General features: G+C 56.4%; 1 protein-coding gene across 3 annotated transcripts; it reads right to left on the reverse strand.

Moving 5' to 3' along the window:
• Nucleotides 1–12,269: 12,269 nt before the first annotated feature.
• On the reverse strand, nt 12,270–22,162 carry MMAB (metabolism of cobalamin associated B). 3 transcript variants are annotated; one of them, XM_070399648.1, is made up of 10 exons: nt 21,992–22,162; nt 20,828–20,889; nt 20,541–20,634; nt 17,856–17,913; nt 17,134–17,206; nt 16,813–16,910; nt 16,470–16,534; nt 15,771–15,830; nt 12,515–12,581; nt 12,270–12,435 (listed from the first exon to the last, which is right to left on the reverse strand). In XM_070399648.1, exons 1-10 carry the CDS (start codon nt 22,105–22,107, stop codon nt 12,286–12,288), a joined length of 843 nt encoding a protein of 280 aa, XP_070255749.1. In that variant the 5' UTR covers nt 22,108–22,162; the 3' UTR covers nt 12,270–12,285. The 3 variants fall into 3 exon arrangements, with proteins under 3 accessions (XP_070255749.1, XP_070255750.1, XP_070255751.1); XM_070399649.1 differs by lacking the exon at nt 21,992–22,162 and adding an exon at nt 20,992–21,069; XM_070399650.1 differs by lacking the exons at nt 12,270–12,435; nt 12,515–12,581 and adding an exon at nt 14,053–14,452.
• Between the last annotated feature and the right edge of the window lie 148 nt (nt 22,163–22,310).

Raw genomic sequence — 22,310 nt, forward strand, 5'->3', positions numbered from 1 at the left:
CCACACATGTGGTGATCTGACCTCTGCCCTGCTCCCTTCACTGGGTTATTTAGACTCTAAGACTCAAATATGAAAACACATTTGAAAGTACCTGATAAATTTCAAAATTCCTTATGCACTCTGATTGTTACAGCCCTGTTCTGTCTTTCCAGCTATCATCTAAAATCACTCTTGTATGCACGTATTAGGAAATAATATCAATATCAATAAAAGACTTTCAGGGTGTACTTAGAATTATAGAATGAGGAATGGAAGGGACAATGACAGATAATTTAGTTCATTGACCAACTGCCATAATTCCAGGAAGATTTACTAAAGTCAACCCAGAAAGGAAGCTCTAGGACAGCACTTCAATAAAGTATGTAAAAATATATATTTTTTTTTATTGATTTCAGAGAGGAAGGGAGAGGGAGATAAAAACATCAGTGATGAGAGAGAATCATTGATCGGTTGCCTCCTGCACGCCCCCTACTGGGGATTGAGCCCACAACTTCGGCATGTGACCTGACTGGGAATCGAACTGTTCCTATGACCATTTCACATGTGTGATGTCATTTCAAGACTCTGTATCTAAAATGGTACTGCCGGCTCCATTTACACACGAGAAAACTGAGGCTACAGGGTTACATAATATACCTATGGTCGCAGGACTCGAATACAGGTTTTATTATTTTTTTTCTTTATTGATTTCAGAGAGGCAGGGAGAGGGAGATAGAAACATCAATGATGAGAGAGAATAATTGATGGGCTGCCTCCTGCACACCCCCTACTGGGGATGGAGCCTGCAACCTGGCCATGTGCCCTTGAACAGAATCGAACCTGGGACCCTTCAGTCCGCAGGCCGATGCTCTATCCACTGAGCCAAACCGCCCAGAGCAAGAAAATCTCTTAATACTAAACACTCTTTACAATAAAAAGAGCCATGGAATTTTATAACCAACAGAGTCAGAATGACAATGTTGAGTAAATATATCCCCCGAGAGTGGATTCTTTGGAGGGTGGCTAAGTTGTAATCTTCCATGTACCTGGCGTTGTGATTAGTACCAGTTAACATGTGAGCGGGGCAGCACCTAACTTAATAGTCTGTCAAAGTGAAAGGGAGCGCAGTGATAGTTCTCTCCATCTCATCTCCCCGCTGGTCCCAGCAGCGCCCCCGCAGGGAGAAGTGACCGCAGGGCCACGCAGCTCCGCTCCTGCCCTCGGCTCCTGCCCTCGGCTCCTGCCCTCGGCTCCTGCCCTCCGCTCCTGCCCTCGCCTTCTGCCCTGGCTCCTGCCTCCGCTCCTGCCCTCCGCTCCTGCCCTCCGCTCCTGCCCTCGCAGGCTGTGCTGCACATTCTTCTCCGACTGTCCTTCCTGCCAGGTGCTGCCACCCGCACCCTCGGGGACTGTGCCAGGTTGTACCACATCAGCTTCGTCACCGAGACCGTGTTTCTCGGGACATCCTACTCCCTATGGTTCTCGTTGAGCAGCTACCACAAGGAGGACTTGCGTGAGATTTGGAAGGTGACTGTGAGCAGCAGCCATTGCTCTCAGAAGTTCTGTCACACAGACAGAGGTGTCTTGTGGGTCCCAGATTGGTCTTGCTCTTCTCAGCTCGGTGTCCAGCCTACCGTCCAGGCAGCTGGCCCTGGTTCCCAGCCACAGCCAGGCTGGCCGTGCACCCGCCCAGGCAGTGCCCACTCACGGCAGCCGCTTCCCACAGGCCTCCCTACAGGCCCTCCCCTGTGTCCCACTGCAGCAGCTCAGCATGATGACTGCATCTCAGAATCCCCACGGCCCTGACGTGTCCACCGTGAGCACTTCAGGAAGTCCGCTGAGTTACTCCCCCCCACCATTCTCTAACTCCCCTTCCAGACCTTCATTTGCTTAGCTCCTTGTACTTGTGTGTCTAGTTCCTATACTAACGTCTAAGGTCTAAAAGAGATCTAATCCCATATAATAAAAGCCAAATATGCTACCAGTAAGTGTCCGGTCAGCCGTTCAACCAATCAAAGCATAATATGCCAATGATATGCTAAGACAGCTCAACTGCAACGTGCACTGACCACCCAGGGGCAGACAGTCAACCGGTTGACCAGTCGCTATGACGTGCACTGATCACCAGGGGGCAGACACTCTGACCAGTAGATTAGCTTGCTGCTGCAGTCCGGCCTATCAGGACTGAGTGAGATGGGCCAGACACGCTCTGGAGCCCTCCCTCGGTACCTCCCTGGCTGGCCAATTTCCCGAGTCCCTCCCTGGCCCCAGTGGGATCTCTCGGCCTGACCTGCGCCCTCTCGCAATCTGGGCTGAGGGACCTCCCCCCTTCACCCCCACTCCAAGTGCACGAATTTCATGCACCGGGCCTCTAGTCTTATAAGAATAAATACCTGATATCCATAACTCTCACAGTGGTTCTCTTTCTCTGACCGATGCTTTATTGGGACCAAATGTAGACTCAAAGGAGCAGACCCTGAAGGATGAAAATCTAAACGCTTCTCGGTTCTGGCTTCATTTAAAGCCATCAATTATGCTGCCACTGGAAAATAGGCCACTAACAGTCAAGGATACATAATAGCAAAACGATGACTTCGTTATCACCTGTAGTCACCTGGAGTGAGGGGTCCTAGAGATGAGGCTCTCGATGATCAAGATGTTGCTATAGAGCAGGGGTCCTCAAACTACGGCCCTCGGGCCACATGCAAATACAAATATTGTATTTGTTCCCGTTTTGTTTTTTTACTTCAAAATAAGATATGTGCATTGTGCATAGGAATTTGTTCATAGTTTTTTTTTTAACTATAGTCCAGCCCTCCAGTGGTCTGAGGGACAGTGAACTGGCCCCCTGTTTAAAAAGTTTGAGGACCCTGCTATAGAGCATTTAGATGTCAGTAAAGAGCCACCATGGTGTTTGGTTTCCTCCAAGTTCACTGGAGAACTTGGGAAAAGAAAATAAGATCAGGGCTTAAATTTTCCGCTCCCGGACAGACAAACACCAGAAAGTTCCTGCAACTTCCCTGAGGTAAACCTGTGTCTCCTGTAGCCTAAAGGTCAGGATTTCTGAAAGTCACATGTAAATTCAATCCTTCGAAGGCTGAGTTACAGAACAAGTGGCAATCACAGCCTTGCCGAGACCCTCGCGATGAAGGCAGGGCCTTGGGAGGGAGGGAAGACAGGGACCTGACAGCCAGGTGAGGGAGCAGGCGGGCAGGTTCTGATGAAACTGAAGGAAGTCCTGCCGAGCCCTTTGCTCAGAAGCAGCCTTCCCTCCCGCGGGAGAAACGGACTCACCACTCACCGCGCTGAGGGAGCCGCTTCTCCAGAGGAGACTGCAGGGGAGACCCAGCCCCCCGCGGACCCGCTTTCACCGCTCACGCTGCTGGATGTCTGTGTTTAGGAGTTTAAACACACGCTCTGGCAGGCACCAGGGGGGTGACCCAATGCCCCAAAGTCACAAGATTTTGGCAATTTTTATTGAAAAGAAAACACAAAACCCAAACCTGCTGAGTACATATGAGACTGGCTGGATCGGGTGGAGTTACTGACACGGGCGCACTACCCAGGGAGTATGTATTTGATGTTTCAGCTTGAATGCCTGGGAGTTGCTCCAACAGTGGTGATGGCTGACTTCTTAACCTGCCTTGAAGGATGAGCTTGAATCATTGGAAACTTAATCAGGGGCGAGTTCTGTTGCAGCTGCTGCTTCAGATGTGCCTTCTTTACTGGAGCAAATGAACACATCATCAGGGGCCTGGTATGCAGCTTTTGATCCAGTAAATGTGCCTTGTTTTTTTCTTAACACCCGTTAGTAAAACTACCCCTGATATGTTAGCATTTTTATAAACGAATATCCAGTTTAGAACTAAACACAGTATCCCATACTTGTAACATCTGCATGAAGAAGAAGGAGGGGGAAGAGATCGGATGTTAAACTTCTTGGAGTTCCTGGGGAAGAGGCTTCTCAGCAGGGGCTGGTGAGACACTGAGGCCCGCGAGCTCCCTGGGACCTGCCGCTTCGGGTGCGTGAATCCCCCTCCAGCGCTAATTTTAAGCTCCCGCTGGGACGCCTCTGAACATGGGCCCGGGAAGAACTGCTCCCGATTCTAACCCAGCCCGCCATCCTCCCAGGAGGCTGAGCAAGGTCAGGGTGCAGCGGCCAAGAAGTTTCCTCTAGTGAGCTTGGACACCGAGCTGCTGGGGACACCCTGTCCCTCGCAGGGCCCAGGGAACCCTGGGGGAGAGGAGATGGGCGCGCTCTGAGTCCTCTCTCCTCTGCCCACTTCAGTCCCTGTTTGCAGTCACATTATAAAGAGAGGAGCGAGCAGCTTCCCCAGAGGGGTTGCTATGGCAACCTCATCCAGCGGGCAAAGAACAGTGCTCTAAGCTTCAACTAGAAGGTCAGGAGATAAAAATAAATTCTAATTAACCCAGGACCCATATGGGACTTACACTGAGGAGTTACCTGAAAACATAAGACCAGTCAGGGTGAGATTTCCATGTTTCCTTCCCTTTCTTAAGTAAAACCCATGGACCAAGGGACGGAGGCTTTCCCTTTGCCATGTGGCTCCTTGAAAAGCAGACGTCTTCCTACGAGGCTGGGGTTTGCTGGTGGCCCTCTCTCTCTCTCTCTCACTCCCTGTACATCGCACGGCAAAAGGGTCTGTGGGCTGGGCGTTGACGTGGTCCAGTAGGATAATAGCGAACACAATTCACACTTCAGAGTTGATTGTCACAGCCGAGACCTGAAATGTCGCATCATATCCCCATGAGTCAGTGCAACCTCTGCATTTCTTAACTCTCTTAAAAGCCACGTTCCCTGGCCACCTCACAAAAGGGCAGTGAGGCTCACCTGGGGCCAGAGATGTGGAACATCCTATATAATAAAAATGCAAATCGACCAAACGGTGGAAAAACCGGTTGCCACTCGCACTGACCACCAAGGGGCAGATGCTCAATGCAGGAGCTGCCCCCTAGTGGTCAGTGCACTCTCACAGGGGGAGCACTGCTCAGCCAGAAGCCGGGCTCAGGAAAGACATGGCAAAGCCTGGCAGGCCCTTTATAACAGCTGGACCCACGCTCGCAGCCCATGTCTGGGGCAGGTGCCCAGAGCGGCAGCCCTGTGCAGAGGACAGGCAGCATGTGTCCTGCTCCGTCTCTGCCCCCACCTCCCCTTGGGGCCCCGCTCCTGCAGCCTCCCCCTTGATCTGTATTTGTACCCAAATGACTGCTAGCCCTCCCCACCGAATGGGGCACACCCTTCCCCATGGCAACAAAGCATACACCTTCCCCATGGCAACAAAGCATATACCTTCCCCATGGCAACAAAGCATACACGTTCCCCATGGCAACAAAGCATACACCTTCCCCATGGCAACAAAGCATACACCTTCCCCATGGCAACAAAGCATACACGTTCCCCATGGCAACATAGCTAACGGAAGTCGGAGGGGGGAGTCACACAGACCCAGGGCCTAATCCCAGCGCTTTGAGCCGTGTGGTCTCGTGCAAGGGAATCCACCTCTCTGAGCCTCTGTGTCTCTTCTGCAGGATGAACCAGCTACCCACCCCCCTAACCCCCTAAAGCCCAGGGGCCCTGGTGGCTTAAATGCGACCACTGTGCGAGGGCTGAGCGCAGGCCCAGGGCACGAGGCTGCTGCCTTGACCATTTAGGCGCGCCCCATCCTGCCCTGGGACAGATGTGCTCTAACTCCCACCCTCTCCGCCTCCACACTTGGGTCTGGCTGCTTCCTCTGCCCTGAATGCCTCCCTCCCAGCTCCAAAGTGGAAGCCCTCCTTCCAGGTGGAAGTGAAACAGCACAGCCTTCTGGCCCCTTTCTCCCCAAACCCATGGGACCCGCTTCTCTGACCCCAGGACTCCTTGTCCCCTCACCATGGAGATGCTTTTGGGAGTGACTCGCCCACCGCTCCCATGAGAGTGAGGCTGGGAGAGGCGGCCGAAGCTCTGGCAGCCAGAGAGGGCCGGGCTGGGCGTGGGACCTCCTCTGTCTGACCCGCACCCACGTCCCCCTCGGCCCGGAGCTGCTGGACGATGGGACAGGCGCGGTGATTACTGGGATGATTTTACTGATGAGGAAACTCCTGCCGCCTCCCTCCCTCCGGGAGCTTCGATGGGGGATGGGGTGGGAGGATGAGAAAGCAGAGCAGGTCTCCTTTGGCTCAGGTCCCCCCCTCTCCCTCCCCCCTCCTCCCTTCCCCCTCCCCCCCTTCCCCATCCCCCATCCCCCCATCCTACTCTCCCTTTTAGCTCTACAGCCAGGACCAGTGTTGTTCTGCGATGGGTCACCTCTCAGTTCCGCCAGGACTCGGAGAGACAAGTGCCCCGGGTCCTTGGCAAGTCCTCACAAACGCTGCGGGGCCTTATCAGCGACGCAGTGCAGGGTGGTCTGTCCCAGCAGCCGGTCCGGCCTGGAGCACAGGTAGGCCCAGCCCCTGGACCATCCTTCCCCCCAGGGGCTGCCCTCTGGCTCCCTGACCTGCGTATGGCCCTCCCAGGGACCCTGTCCGGGGAAGGGGCCATCACCTGTGAGGGGCCGGGTGGAGTCCGCCGCAGCCCGGATGGCTTTGTCGCTGTCACAGATGGTGCCGGATGGCCTGGTAGCTGGCAGGGGTCCCAGCCAGGAGCTGGCCCAGGAAGCCAGGCTGCCGGGAGGTGAGTCACGTCCATCCATCCAGCAAGTAGACGTGCAGGCCCTGTTTATGCTCCAGCTGCACGGGGAGCGGGTGCAGGCGGGAAGAATGTGCAAGCCGCCTGCCCCTCAGAGAGCTCGCTGTGTGCGGGGAGGGGGAAGGGTCTAATCCAACGGGATGCTCGATCACTTACTGAGCGCTTACCCGGGCCTAGAGCACACTGTTACGGAACCCGCTTCATAGCTGGGAAAACTGCAGGTCCAGACGGTAAGCCCTTGTCCAAGGTCCAGAGTCGGTACACGGAGAGCCGAGATTCGCACCCTGTCCATTCCGGAGCCTCACCCAGGCCCGGCAGCAGGAGAGGGCTGGGAGGGGGAGGCCTTCTAGGCAAAGCCCCAGGCTGGCCTGCGGCTTGTACAGAGCCTGCTGTACACGCTGCTCAGCCCGCCCCGTCGCCTCTCCCACGGCTGCTGGAAACAGACAACACTGCACCCACTTCGCTAACAAGGCCCTGCAGCATTTCTTAAAAGTATATTTTTATTTACTTCAGACAGGAAGGGAGAGGGAGAGGGAGATAGAAACATCAATGATGAGCGTCATGGCACATGCCTCCTGGTTCATAGGTCAGGCTCAGCCACTGAGCCAGGCTGGCCGGCCGGGCCGCTTCAGGCCCCAAAGGCCCCGCCTGCAGTGAGTCGGGTGTGGCCCGTCTTGATGGGTGTCGCCTCCTCTCCTGGGAAGCGGGTCTGTAGGAGGTCGCAGAGCTGAGGGTCTGCGTGGAGCCCAGGGCGGCAGCTCCAACAGGACCTGTTCAGGTTCCTCTCCAAGGCCAGGGCCAGGGCGGCTTCCACAGCGTCCTGAGTGTCCCCCGCTCATCTTGGGGGGGAGCCACATCGCCACGATCCAAGTAGAAGCCCAGAGCGAGGCAGGTGCGGAGGCCACGGAGGCAGGCTGGCCGGGCGGTGCACGGGGCCGCCATCTGGGAGGCATAATTCTGACGAGTCTGGGAGCTCCTGGTTGTTCCGCAATAAGGAATTAAGGTCAAAACAAAACAAAACAAAACAAAACAAAAAAAGCAGCGTTGGCTGGTCTCGGAGCTGAGGAAGTGGAGGTGGTTCGAAGGTGCTGATGGGAAGAGGTTGGAGGTGGTCGGAGGCTGGACGAAGGGGAGCCGGGGTCTGGTCTGTCCAAACACGATTGAAGCAAGAGACAGCCCCGGGGAAGCCAGGGCACCGCCAGCCCGCCAGGTCCTTTTCTGTGTCGTGCGTGTTTATTACGTATGTGAGCCTTTGTCAATCCAGCCCAAACTCGTTGTTAAAAAACACACACACAAAAAGGAAAATCCAAACAAAATGAAAGCTAAAACACCCCGAATCCCCTGACTCAGAGACATTATTAACACACAGAAGAGCTGCTGCATTTTTCCTGTGGTGTACACACACACACACACACACACACACACTGTTTTGTAGGATGTGGATCCAATGTGTACCATTTTATAACGTGGTGTTTGTCTTTTCACTTCGGCGGAGATTGTGACCCATTTTCCATAGTAATAGATCTATGCGCACCATCATTTTAATAGCTTTATGACATTTCGTAGAATCCCTTATTGTTAAATATTTCAAATACTGAATAATTAGCTCCCTGCTGTGGGGCATTAGCTTCCAAGTGTTCACTGCAAGGAGCAGCACTGAACCAAAAAAATAAAATAAAATCCCCAAGGCTCCTGGACCTCGCTGTCTACTTCCTCCGAGACATGCTCAGCCGTGGAACGCGGGCCCTGGGTGCACATTTCTAGGGCTTCTGTTGGCGTTGCCAAGCTGCCCTCCTGAACGTCGTACCTGTGTCCAGGCCCCACAGTGGAGAGCACGGGCTGGGCACTCCCTCCAGCAGCCTGGTCCTGCGCAGGGACCCGGGGCCATCAGAATCAAGCCCTCCTCTCCCCCTCCCCGGCCGGAAGGCCCCTGGCAGGCCATCTGCAGGCGGGGGCAGGACACCGATGCCACCCGGCGTGGCCACGGCCGGACCTGACCTCCGTTCCCACGAGGCACCTGTTCTCCAGGCCTGGCGCCCACACCTGTGACGGACGGCGAGCTTGTGAGTTATCGTCAGCCTCATTTCCCTCTACAGCTCCTACGGAGGGAACAGATGCACGCACGTCTGAGGCAGTCATGCGGCAAGAGACTTTGGGGCCAATCCTTCCCGTTCTGACAGCGTGTAATCGAGGTGAAGCCATAAATTTTATAAACAAGAACAAACGACCCTTAGCAACATATGTCTCGGATGTCTGCTCGACCTTCCAAGGTGATCGTAATAAAGGCACCTGCTCGCCGAGGATTCAGGCCTCGGGAGCGTTCGGTGTTGGGGGTGGGGGGGGCCCCGGCCACCCCCAGGTCCTGGGTCAGCTGGACGCCTTTCTGCCATTGAATCAGTTCCCCAGGCTGCCTTCGCCCTGTGTCCCCTCAACGGGTGCGGCTTCCCCCCTTCCCCGAGAGGCCGCTAGCAGTTCATGGCACTCTCTCCTCCCTGCCCCAGCTAATTGTCTGTCACGCCCTCATCACCACTGTCCCGAGATGCCCCCCATCTGAGGATGGGGTCCTTGTCCTGGCTCTGCTGCTGCCCACGGGGAGGCCTCGAGCTGTCCGCCTCACTGTAGAGCTAAGACAGATCCAAGCTCAAATCCTAGTTTGGCCTCTTACTTGCTGTGTGACACTGGCCAAGGTGCCGTCTCCCTGAACATCCGTTTCTGCATCTGAAACAAAGATTCTAATATCCACCGGATGGGGCTGCTGTGGGATCAATGCTAAGTGCACATGGAGGTTGCCCTCGGGTTGCCATGGTGATACGGTTTAAAGAGCTCTGCACATAGAAGAGTTCAATACCTGCCAGCTCATTATTATAAGCATCATCCTCTTCCTCCTCCCAGAAGGCACTGCGTGATTCTGAGCAAGTGGCTTCACCCCTCTGAACCTGTTTCTTCCCCTGTGAAATGGGGAGAGTAGCCACACATACTGCATAGGGTTCTGAGAACTAAGAAGACACAAAAACCCAGCCAAGGGGTACAGCTGAGCATGTAGCTAAGTGTTGAGTAAATGCTAGTCATGGGGTTTGGAGGAGTAGAGCCCGATTTAAAACCTCGCTCCATCTCCTAGCGATGTGTGACCTTGAGAAAGTCATTTATCTTCTCTGGGCCTCAGTTTCCTCATCTGTAAGTTAGGGATGATAGTAATAGTACCACCTTCCTGGGTTTTTGAAAGAGTAAAATGAACTACTATTGCATGTAAGCTGCTTAGCAACATGCCTGGACACACGCAGTGGTCAAATTGTGGCCATTATTAACACTTACTTACTAAATTCTCCTCTCTCGGCCTCAGTTCCCTCATCTGTAAAATGGGGCAATGATCTCTGAAATCCCTTTCGGCTGTCATTGCTCTGTGACCATCACCTCTCCCTTCACTTTGGGATGGTGTTTCCAGAGCCAGTCCCCTATCTGACGGGGACCAGACCCCCTGGAGGCCACCTGTCTCCCTGCCCTCAGCAAGTCTAACCGCACCGAGACGCTGCTCAGCGTGCTCCGGGCTTCGCCGGCCTGAGCTGTTAGAAAGTGCTTTGGAAAGGATAACGTGATTCAACACCAATAGCTACTTTTCTTTTTTTTAGCTGCTACCTGTGCCAGGCCTGTGGACTTACCCCGGAACCCTTGGAAGGTGGAATCATCCCGTTACAAAAGGTGAGGATTGGGGCTCAGAGTGGTTGAACAGCTCACTCAAGGTGACTCAGTAAGAAGTGGCAGGCCAGAACTTGAATTCCAATAGTAATAATGATAATAATAATATCAGCCCACATGCCGGGGGGGGGGGGGGTGGGGGGAGGTGCTGAGTCCTTTTAAACTCCCCATGAGGGAGTATCGCCTCATTAAACTCCCCAGTGGTCCTGTCGGGTAGATATTACAACAGCTCACCCCCCCATCTCGGTTTTGCTTTCCATGGCTTCAGTTACCCATGGTCAACCATGGTCCAAAAATATTAAATGGAAAATTCCAGGTATAATTCATAAATTTTAAATGGTGCATCCTTCTGAGTACATGAGATCTCCTGCCGTCTCGGGACATCCCCAAGGTTCCTGGGCGCCCCAACCTGCCTGTTCCCTGCCTCTGCCTGGGCTCCAGCACCGCCTTCCGTGAGGGGCTCCCGGAGAAGAAAAGCAATAGGCCCAGGCAGAGGACAGCCACCCCGCTGGGCTGCAGAGGTGGGTCCGGCCCCTCGATGGAGAGGATCAGACCCGCTGGGGCCCGCATTGCCGGGGGAGACCCCTGGGCCTGGTCTGAAGGGAGGGGTGGGCCACCCCCCCAGGCACTGACTTATGGGGCATCCATGCAGAACTTATTACACGAAGAATTGCATTCAATTCAACTGAAATGCGCCTGGATGCTTAAAGGCTCAGTCATGAAAACTGGGACCGAGTGACCAGACACTGGATGGGCTGTCGGGGAGGTGTGGGGAGAGGCGAGGGTGACACTGCAGCCGAGGGGGGCTCAGAACCGGGGACGTTTGTCACTGGGACGAGTTACAAGTTCGGGCTGCGAAAATCACTCGGTGAAAAATGCGCATTCACAATGGCCATGGAATATCAGTGAAGGGGAAGCAGGCTGAGAAACGAGGCAGCAGAACCCACCAGTGCCTGACACTGCTCTCGCGGCCCAGGCCGTGATGAAGTGACTGTCAAGCGGCGGCTGGGCGGACAGCACGGGGCAGGGGTCACAGGCCACTTCCCGGGCCCAAACTTTGGTGCCGACTCCCTGAGACAAGTGGGTTCCTGTGAGCCTGTTTCCTCACCCGCAAAGCAGAGCACACACTGCTCCCTCGGGGTGCGTGGGGCGTGAGGAGAGGAAGTCTGTGGAGATGGGGGTGCTGTGGGCGTGAGGAGAGGAAGTCTGTGGAGATGGGGGTGCTGAGGGGTGTGAGGAGAGGAAGTCTGTGGAGATGGGGGTCGTGGGGCGTGAGGAGAGGAAGTCTGTGGAGATGGGGGTGCTGTGGGCGTGAGGAGAGGAAGTCTGTGGAGATGGGGGTGCTGAGGGGTGTGAGGAGAGGAAGTCTGTGGAGATGGGGGTGTGTGGGGTGTGAGGGAGAGGAAGTCTGTGGAGCTGGGGATGCTGAGGGTGTGAGGAGAGGAAGTCTGTGGAGATGGGGGTGCTGTGGGCGTGAGGAGAGGAAGTCTGTGGAGATGAGGGTGTGTGGGGTGTGAGGAGAGGAAGTCTGTGGAGATGGGGGTGCTGTGGGCATGAGGAGAGGAAGTCTGTGGAGATGGGGGTGTGTGGGGTATGAGGAGAGGAAGTCTGTGGAGCTGGGGGTGCTGAGGGCGTGAGGAGAGGAAGTCTGTGGAGCTGGGGGTGCTGAGGGCGTGAGGAGAGGAAGTCTGTGGAGCTGGGGGTGCGTGGGGCATGAGGAGAGGAAGTCTGTGGAGCTGGGGGCCGGGCATGGTTCGCCCGAGTGGATGCCCAACCACCAGCTCATCTCTGGCGTCCCGAGAGCTGACCTGAGCTGGGTGAGCCGGCGAGGCACTTCCTTGGGTGCAGAATGTATGGGAGTGCCCAAAACTCCAGTAATCGAGGTAATATTTTCAAAGTCTTTTTACTTATTTCGTTTTTTATTTTTTTCAAAGTCTTTTAAAAATCACAATTATGCAAAAACAAGAACCCCTGATCCACAAGGCACCAGCTTTAAGTAAAGGCTGCATTCCTCTCCCCACCCTGGGCGCTGGGGAGTCATGCCTGAGGCTGACAGTGGTGCAGGCGGGCGACCGGAGCTTTAGAGAGAGAGAGAGTCGTGTGTTTCATCTGTGGAGCTTGCAAACTTGTCCAACTGGGTTCTAGGCAAGGGGCTACCTTGACAAGCAGGATGGGGTGCACACTTTGCCTCTGGCCCCGGGCTCCAGGGTGGCTGCGTCGGGCGCTGCAGAGGAAAGCAGATTCCTGTTGGTGGCACAGGGCACACCCTCAAGATGCCAAGTCTGCCCTGCGCCCGGGCTGTCTCTCAGGGAACGTTTGGGGGGGGGGGGGGGCTGGGAACCTGGGTTACCTCTGGCCTGTGACAGTCCCTCCCAGCAAGGGCTGGGGGACAGGACTTGGTGACAGGCACATGCCTTGTTCCCAAGAGCTTCCCATTAGGAGGCCGCATTTCCTCAAGAGCTTCTCGTCCGTGGGCGTTCACCGTGGCTAGGAGCAGGGTCGGGACTGTTGTTTTGCTCTGTGTCCTGCTCCTCCCGGGGAGATCTTGAGGAGCCGCAGACTGAGTGCATGGAGCCGGCTGCTGCAGCTCTTAGAGCAAAACCCTCTGGGCACAGCCCCGGTGCAGCTCGGCACCGCCCTCCGGAAAGGCTGCTGCTTCCACTGCTCCAGCTGCTCCCCAACACTGAGCCCGCTGCGCACCAGCCCGGCACTCGCCCTGGCCCGGGGGGGGGGGGGGGGGGGGGGGGGGAACCAGGCCGTCACGGTCACTCTGTCACTGGCACCTCAGCAGCTCTGCCCAGCCTTACCGGGCCCCTGAAGCCTGCTGGGAACAAAGGACTCAGGAGGGACAACTTGTGCCTGTTCCTCCAGCAAAATTCCCAGCGAGGTGGTAGGAACGAAAGCAAAGACGGTTTGGATGCTGGCGGACACGCCGGCTGTGACCAGCCTCCCAGCCTCTAGCCTCCTGGTGCCTCAGGCGAAGCAGGCGCTCAGCCCGAGTGATCCCTGGATGGAGTTCACAGGCACCTCAGCCGACAGCGAGCCTGCCCTCTCAAGTCATTTCCTGCCGTTAGCAGCGTGGAATCTGCAGGGCCCAGGCTGCCTCCCACCCCATCACATCCCCTTCCCAAGGACACAGCTGGCACTGGCGGCCTCGTTTCACGGCGGGAGGGAGCGGTGGTGACAGGTGGAATAAAGCACGGCCACGCCTGGATCTGAGCATACACCAGCCAAGCGCAGCATCGGGGCTACGTCCGTCTGTCCCCGCCTCACTGGAAGCGGAAGGCCTTACTGTCTTGAGCTGAGAATGTCCCCTCAGCCCTTGACACCATCTGCCTGGGCAGGACTGCCTTCCTTTAAGCAGTGGTGTTCCTCTTGCCAGTCTTCGCCCCTGGATGGGGGGAGGGTCCCGTGAGAGTATTCTGCAGGCTGCACCCTGCCATGCACACGTGGGCCCACGGTGAGTGGTTCCCAGGCCTCACCTGTCACTCTGCAGCGGCCCTTCCCCCGATGGAGGCGGTGCCGGGTGGCTCCCGGCGACTCCGCTTCCACCTGTCTGCCTCCCCTTTACAAATGGGCACAGGCAAGTCAGGGACACCCCAGGGGCCTCTGGGGCCACTCCCTGTCCTTGGAATTGGCGTGGAAGGGCTCTCACACTCGCTCAGCCTCCCTCTCTCTCACACACACTCGGTTCAAGCCTTTCCCACTTTTATTCTTTTTGTGCGTCCTTCTCATTACAGCAATCACTTCGCCTTCCTTTCTGCAGATGAACCCAGTCCTGAGAAGACCAAGGAGAGCCTGGCGGGCAGATTTCTCCAGCAGCCGCTGCCCTTGAGGGAAGTGGCAGGGGGTCTGGAGGCAGCTGAGCGTGGACAAAAGACCTTGGTCCAGCCCTGGGGTGAGGCCTTCGGGAACCAGGACAAGACAAACTCCTCTTCCCTGGTGGCCACCCCGGAGGGTCCACAAGGCTCCCCTTTCCATTGTTCCCAAGCGCCTCGGGTTCAGTCCGAGGGGTCACTTTTCTTGTATATTTTCTCTTGATTCCCCTCCTTCATAGCTGCGTACCTGGCTAGTGTGAAGAGATAGTCGCTGAGTCTGGAGGGACAGAGAGAAGCAGACGGAATGATCTGAAAGGGGCAATCGATGCTAACTGGGTCCTTCCCATATTAGCCTTCAAGAAGGAAATCAGTCACGTGCCCTGCAGCACCGGGTGGGACAAAGAGCAGCGGCCAACCTGGGCCTGACGGATGGCACTGGGAGCCAGCATCCGTGAGAGCCACGCGCCCGACTCTGGCGCCAGGGCTGGGTGGTTCCTACGGGACAAGGCCGCTACCCCTGCCCAACCTCAGAGGCTGGTGACATTGGGCCACTCTCAACTGCTTTCTGCACTGTCCAGTGACCAGGACTAGTGCCTCTCAAACAAACATGCACAGGAGTCCTTGGGGATCCTGGCAACCTGCAGATTCTCATTTGGGGGAGCTGGCCAGGCCTGGGGTTCTGCAGGTCTAACCCACGCCAGGTGACGCAGACACTGCTGGTCTGAGGACCTGCACGAAGTCAAGAACCCGCACATTCCAGGCCGTGCCAGGGCAGACCCCCCTCATTCCTGGTCCCTTTCCAGGGACAAGAGCGCCCCGAGGAGTCTCGGCTGTGCCCATGAATGCAACATTCCTCTCCCCTCACAGGAGGAAACGAGTTGGTCAGAAGCCATCAAAGCCTGGGCCGTGTCCCTGTGGGAGGGTGGGCCACAATAAAGGGCCACTCCAGATCCTGGCTAAAGCCACTTTCTGGACACGCAGAACGGCTCCCAGGGGTCCCCAGCTCTTGCCTGCCCCTGGACCTGGCCTTGCCCCCACTAGAACTGCACGAGCCAATGCTGGAGCAGAACCCAGTGGAGAAGGCCTTGGGCCAGCTGTGGCCCTGGCGGCAAGGCTGAGGGCGGGGCTACAGGGGACCTCCCTGGCCCAGCCAGCGATTCGGGCCCTGTGCTGGGGCCCTAAGCCGGACGGTCCTGAGCTCACTTTGCCTGGCTGTGTCCTCCGCTCACACTGCCCAGGGGCCTCGCCGGGGGAAGACCGGCTGTGAGAAGGTCTCTCTCCTGCCTGGGCCCCACCATGATGCCTGTCACCGTCTCCCTGGTTACCAGCCTCAAAGCAGGCCCCTTGTCACAGCACTGTCCATTTGTCCCGATGTTCTTCTTCGCTGGTTGTTATAGCAGCTTCTCCCCACAAGACCTTCACCTCACTGGGACAGGGATGGCACCGCTTTGTTCTCTGCTGCACCCCGTGCCCGGCTCAGTGCCGGGCACAGCACGCCCTCACTGAATATGAAGTGAATGAGTGAGGCCCGTTCCATTGTTGCTACTTCCCATCATGTCGCGTTTTTGAGAGATCTCCAATTTCCATGTAAGTACCTGTTTAAGAACTTGGCCACGTTTGCATCCGTCTCACCCATCTGGACAAGAGGCGCCACGCTGGAAAGGGAGGAGTCACAGCATCACACGGGATCAACGTCACAGGATCAGCACACTGCAGGGCCCAGGGCTCCGTCCCCGCCAGCAGTCACGGCCACCGCAGTGCGACCTGGGTCTACGTGAACATTCTAGACCAGTGGCCGGCAAACTGCGGCTCGAGAGCCACATGCGGCTCTTTGGCCCCTTGAGTGTGGCCATGAAGTTTCAATCGCACTGTATGTGTGCACCCGCACATGGTATTTTGTGGAAGAGCCACACTCAAGGGGCGGCAGTTTGCCGACCACTGTTCTAGACCAGTGGTTCTCAACATTCTGGCCCTTACTTTAAATACAGTTTCTCATGTTGTGACCCAACCATAAAATTATTTTTGTTGCTACTTCATAACTGTAATGTTGCTACGATTATGAATCGTCATGTAAATATCTGATATGCAGGATGGTCTTAGGCGACCCCTGTGAAAGGGTCATTCGACCGCCAAAGGGGTCGCGACCCACAGGTTGAGAACCGCTGTTCTAGACAGTGGGCCACTGTCTGCTGACCACCAACGACAGGCAGACCAGGAGGTCTGCTGTGGTGGCTGGACGACACGGAGGTGACCCCCGCCCGCCTGCCTCCGGCCCCCTCTGCCGGGGCCCTCACCGTCTCTCAGCCCGGCGGCACACGGCCCGACAGAAGTGCAGTGCAGCGCTGCTCTTGCCGCCCGACTGGAAGGAGAAAGCGGGCGTTGGATGGGGGGAGAGGGGGGGCGCGGGGCGGGTGTGCCCAGTGCAGACAGCGAGCTCCTCGCATGGAGGGTGGGCCCTGCCCCCAGCACGCAGTGTTCTGCATGCAGAGGGCCCCGCCGGGCACACCCCTGGGCACCCCTTCAGAGAGGACAGGGCTGGGAGGGCAGGGGGCGTGGAGGGCAGCTCTGTCACTGTAAAATATTGGAGAGGGGGACGTGGCCTGCAGCCACCCCAGGTGGAGGCTGCCCAGTACCTACAGGCAGAATGAAAGCCGTGAGAGGGGGCAGCTGGCCGGAGTACTTGTCGATCCACTGCTCCAGCTCCAGGACGCGCCCCGACTCAAATGCAGTGCGTCCTGAGGAGCCAAGGAGTAGGACACGGCCATGAGGCCCATCGCCCCGAGCATCGAGGAAACCGCCCGGTGCCCTTCCACCCGGTGCCTCCAAACCACTCCCACGACCCTCTCAGGGTCTGCGGGCCAGGCTGACGGGGTCCCACGTGACACCCAGGAGTGTCCCGCTCAGTCCAACCCCCGCAGGGCCCTCCCAGTACACAGGGCGGCTCAGAGAGCGAATTACTTAAGTGAGCCTCCCGGGCGGAGGAGCGGGGTGTCGCCAGGGTGGAGCCAACGTCCTGCAGGGAGCACTGGATCTGGGGAAGCAACAGAAGGCGTGAGTGAAGATCTATCATGGTTCCTGGCTTCCCCGTGCAAAGGTGCCACCTGACAGCAAGGCATGCAGGTTGGCCCGGTGGGGGTTGTCAGAGCTTTAATCAGCAGCACTGAAAGGCTAATTAGCAAACTGCCTGAACTTTCAGCGTGCTGGACGCCAGCCCTGTGGAGAGGAGACCTGGCTCCCATGGGGACAGCTGGGTTAGGAAGACAATGAGCGTCGAGCGCCCAGTGACGGCCAAGAGGAATCTCCTCGCCCCGATCCTGGGCGGTTTATCTCGGAGGCTGTCATGTGCACTGCAGGCCGCATGCGGCATCCCAGGCCTCCACCCACTAGATGCCAGGACCGCCGCCTCCAGCTGTGACAAGCAACCACGTCTCCAGACATTGTCAAATGTCCCCTGCGGGGCAGAGACCAGGAACGACCCTTTACATTTCCTTCTCTTGGAGCAATCCTCACCACTTGCCTGGGAGAGAGGATTATCTGGGTGTCCCCATTTTACAGATGGAGAAACTGAGGCTCAGAGGAAGAGTGACTAGTCCCAGGTGACACAGAGAGGAAGCGATGATCAAATGCCTAATCCAGTTATGGTCACCAGGCCTCAGGGATAAACAAAAAATGTTACTCACTTTCTCAAGCTCCTCAGCAAATGGGTGGCCCTTTTCCGCAATTAATTCCATAGCAAACCTATGAGGGAAAAGGAAAAAGAATCTGCCTCTAACATAACATCCCCAGGCCCTGCTTTGCTGTAAGGCCATGGTTCTCAGGTGACGGGCCATTCAGCTAACTTGGCTATGATAGCCTCGGTGTTATTTCCTGCTGGCAATAAGAACCTCACAACCTTCCACTTGGTTAAGGGTATTTGTTTCTCAAAACGCCTTTTCTTATACTCATGACTCATCCAGTCAACAATTCCTGGTCAGTGCCTACACTGGCCAGGTCCAGGCGATTCGGTAGTGAGCTCTATGCAGCAGGAGGGGAAGACATGGACTGACTATCACATGACTGAAGGTGAACTTGCAAACTGAGGTCAGTGCTCTGAAGGAAAGGGCTTGATTCCTGGAAAACCTGGCCTTGGCTAGGGCTCAGGAGGGCTTCCTGGAGGAAGCAATGCTGCAGGTGGGACTTTAAAGGCTGAACAGGAGTTTCCTGGGAAGGAGCAGGTGGGGGAAGGAAGGTGCCCAGCGCAGGTCAGGCACTGCCTCCCTGGGACTCTGCCCTCCACTTCTGTGCCGTCAGGGTCCTGGCAGGGGACAGACAGTGGTGCCCAGGGAAAAGCTGTGCAAAGGGGCGGCTAACAGAGCATGGGACGAGTTATGGAAACTGCTAACAGAGGCAAAGATTGGCAAGAGCCAAAGCCTGAGGGGACCAGGGAGGGTCAAAGGTGCCCTGGAGCCTGGGGAGAGCTGCTCCTCAGTGGGGGCCGCCACCAGGAGCCACACAGCGGGAGAGAGTAGGCGGGAGCCCAGCTACCGCCAGAGCCACCTGCAGCCGGGAGCCGGGCAACACCCGCACCTCTCCACCCGTCACGGCTCCCGCGGTGCCTCCCACTGGCCGGGCCCACCTGAAAGCCAGAGGACAGAGGAATCAGCATGAAACCACCAAGAGCTGATAAAGGTCAGCCCCGCCCGGGCACAGAGGCAAAGAGAATGGCTTTGGGAGGGCAAGCAGAACACCAGGGCACCTCCCCAGCCCGCTTCCTGTTAGAACTAAGCACACATGTAATCAGCAGTCTAGGTTGTCCTCCCCGCTGAGGGCACGAAGGGTGAGCGGGGCCTGGACACCTTCTGTCCCGCACAGCATACGCCTCATGCCTGGCACGTGGCAGGTGCTCCCTGAGGGTGTTCTCCGGATGTCGGCCAGCTGTAGGCCCCTCCTCGGTGCTCGCCCCACCCCAGCTCCCACCACTTGTGGTCGCCCCTTTGGTGTCTGTCTTGCCCCACCCCTGCTCCACGAAGCAGGGCCAAGGCTCCCTGCTCAGCAGTGCCTGGCGCACAGAGGTGCTCAATCACTAGCTGACACACGGAGCTTCCACACGAGGCTTTGCCAGTCTCCTGCCCCACATCAACCGCAAGTGAGGGCTTGCCATTTGCTGATTCTAGGATTCGCCTTCCTTCCCGTCTGCCCACATCATCTTGTGTCTGCCTGCCCCCCACCGCCCCCCACACCAAGGGGTCTGCCTTCTCTACCCTCCTGGGAGACCACCTACACCTCCCATTATCTGTCCCGAAGGTCTCACCTGGTCAGGCCCATCCTTGAGAAATAGAATACACAAAAAGGGAAGTTTTAATAATAATGCCCGCTGGCATTGCTATTACTTGCACCAGGCACTGTCTTAGGGTGAACATGGAATTATCTTATTCAATCCTGACTAGAACCTAGTGAGATGGAAGCCATTACTATGATCATTGGATAGAACAGGAGACTGAGGCTCAGAGAGGCCAGGTGATTTGCCTGAAGCAACACAGCCAGTCAGCAGCGGCAGAGAATCTGAAGCCAGGTCTGTCTGGTTCCCACGACCGTCACCCACAAAGCTCCCGAACCAGCACGTGAGATAAGTGCCCCTCACCCTGTCAGCAGCTGGACTGGACAACTGTCATCAAATACGTGCTGCCCCTCCCACCGCACTGCAGTCAGGCATGTCCACGTGACTGGGTCTGGCCAGAGAAATTCGAGAAGTGATATGTCACTTCCGAGCCAGTGTGAACTTTAGCATGATCACTGTTCCCTCTGCCACAGCGCCTGGTGCTGTCCTGGACAGAGGCTGTCCTACCAGCCCAGGTCCCAGAGTGACATCTTGTGGAACAGAAACACGCCCAGCCTGTGATGGGCTTGATGTGAGAGCACAGAATACACTTTGGTGCTGTGAATCATGAGGTTTGGGGGTTGCTGTTATCACAGCATGACCTGGCTAATCCTGACTAACTCCCTGAGTCCACCTCTAAACCCTGGCTGTGTATACGCTTACTTAAAAAACAAGACTCACCAAAGGGACCACATCCGACGCGCTGTATACTGGGCTCAACTCACTTTTCACTTAACACGTGCGCCTCAACGGCACACGTACTCACGGGAAGAGTGAGGGAGCCAGGGGCAGTGGGCAGGGCAGCTTCCCATGGTGTGGGACAGAGGGAAGGCGCTGCAGCCCGGCAGCCTGTGGCGCTGGCCAGATGCGCCTGTGCTTCCAGGCCGAGGCAGGTTCGTCAAGGTGTGGCAACCTCCAGACTAGCCAGCAGTTGAACAGGCTTCGTGTTAATCACCTGTACTGCTGCCCAATTCAAACTCCGCCTCCAGACCAAGTCCACCTCCCTTACCCAATGGCTGAACTTAATTCATCTGTAGTTCCCAAGGCTTCGAACACCTGGTCGTCTTTGGGCCTCCTTTCTCCAGTGAAGGTGCTAGAAAACCCTGTGGGGGGAAAAAATGTTCAGCTGCCAAAAATAAGATTTTTTTCGCCGATATGCACTTTTTAGAAAAATGTCTATTTCAAGTGTAATAACTGAGCCAGGGCTGCCACACACTTTTTAATGGCTGCAAAGAATTTGGAAGAACTTTAAAACGGAGCCTGCCGTGTCTGCATTTTTCACCTTCCCCACCCTACCTTTGTCTCCTGTTTTGGTGTAAATCTTGGGGATCTTGGGTGTCTTCGAGGGAGGCTGTGGCCTAATGAGAAAACAGACATCAAGAGGTGGTGAGTGGGGGTGGCTTCCACGTAGGGCACCTCCCTCCCTCCATGCTGCTCATGGCCTCTGAGGCAGCACTCACCCCCTCATGCTTAACGCTTGTTGACATCGTTCCCCTCCATATCCCTTTTAGCTGTCAGCCCTTGTGGCAGGTTCTGTGTCTTGCCCACATCCATGTCTGCAGAGTAGCTGATGTAGTGCATTTTTCAATGCAGAAGCTCAATAAATACTCACTGAAATAACGTATCAATCACCTTTCCACAGCCCCTGCACTATGCAGAAGGGATTGCCAGCATTATACCCTGAAATTTCCCTGGAGTCTTCCCACGGCTCCAACAGTAGGCACTACCCATGACCATTTTACTATTAACTGTGGCTCACAAGACGAGACCCACCTTCCTAGGTCACCCAGGAGGGGAGGGCTGGGACTCAGGCCCAAGAACATCTTACTCCAGACCCCAAACTGTACCCTCTACTCTACCAAGTCAGGGCCTCTTGGGGGGGGGGGGGGGGGTAAGAAACATGGACCACGTCCTCTCTATGAAACTTCAAGATCCTCAGAAATAAAGAATTGCCAAAACAAGGTTAAAAACTGGCATTTCCAAACAGCCACATAACACCTGTAATACAGGCTTCAACATTAAAATAAGACATTGCAAGGTTTTTCAAAGGTTAAGACACTGGATCTAGGAGTAACATCTGGCTGCGTTATTAATCATGGCACTCTTCGTTCCGAGGCCCGGGAAGCGGTGCGGGTTTCAAGGTCTAGATGACAGCCATGCCTCCATCGCGCAGTGCGTCTCTGGGTCTGAAAGTATAAGCCGCTTTGGGGATCGGTGCACACTGAATGGAGGCCCCTCCTGGCCGTGGAGCCAGGCGGGACGGCCTCTCGGCCCACAAGGGACATGCCCTGCCCCGAGCTTCGTGCAGAGTTTTCTTGTGCACAGAAACCTTGTTCTCTGGCTCCCACTCGCCGTGGTGACGTCAGGAGAGAGGACTCACCCGGCAGGACGTCACAGCCGTGTGACGTCACTATGCGACGACAGTTCTGGGTGTCGGTACCTTCCCAGCCAGGCACTTACCTGTCCCCGTCTTCTACGCCCGGGGAACCGCGGCTCTGGAAACGGGGACAAAGTAGCCTGCCGGCCGCGAGGCACCCGCGGAGGCCAAGGCGGCCCCCCAAAACCCACACAGCCATGTCCAAGCCGCTCGTCGGGGTTGACCCCGCCAGGCTCCCGTCCAGGTCCCGGGGTTACTCCACCTACCGCCCGCCGCGCCACCGCTCAACCTCTATTTCCATTGGTCCGTGGCTTTCGGCCCAGGGCGGGACACTCCCAGGGTCTCGTTTTCTATTGGTTCTCGGGAGGAGCTGGGCGGGGAAACCCGTGACGTCTTGGTAGA

This window comes from Myotis yumanensis, unplaced genomic scaffold, assembly GCF_028538775.1.
Source record: "Myotis yumanensis isolate MYYU_CA2020_CCGP unplaced genomic scaffold, mMyoYum1.0.hap1 SCAF_19, whole genome shotgun sequence".
NCBI lineage: Eukaryota > Metazoa > Chordata > Mammalia > Chiroptera > Vespertilionidae > Myotis > Myotis yumanensis.

Coding starts and splice junctions, on each gene's coding strand:
- MMAB (XM_070399648.1), bottom strand. CDS start 22,107: ATGGCTGTGTGGGTTTTGGGGGGCCGCCTTGGCCTCCGCGGGTGCCTC. Junction 17,914..20,540: donor GAATTAAGTTCAGCCATTGG/GTAAGGGAGGTG, acceptor TTTCCCTCATAG/GTTTGCTATGGAATTAATTG. Junction 16,911..17,133: donor CGCCCGGGAGGCTCACTTAA/GTAATTCGCTCT, acceptor TTGGCTCCTCAG/GACGCACTGCATTTGAGTCG.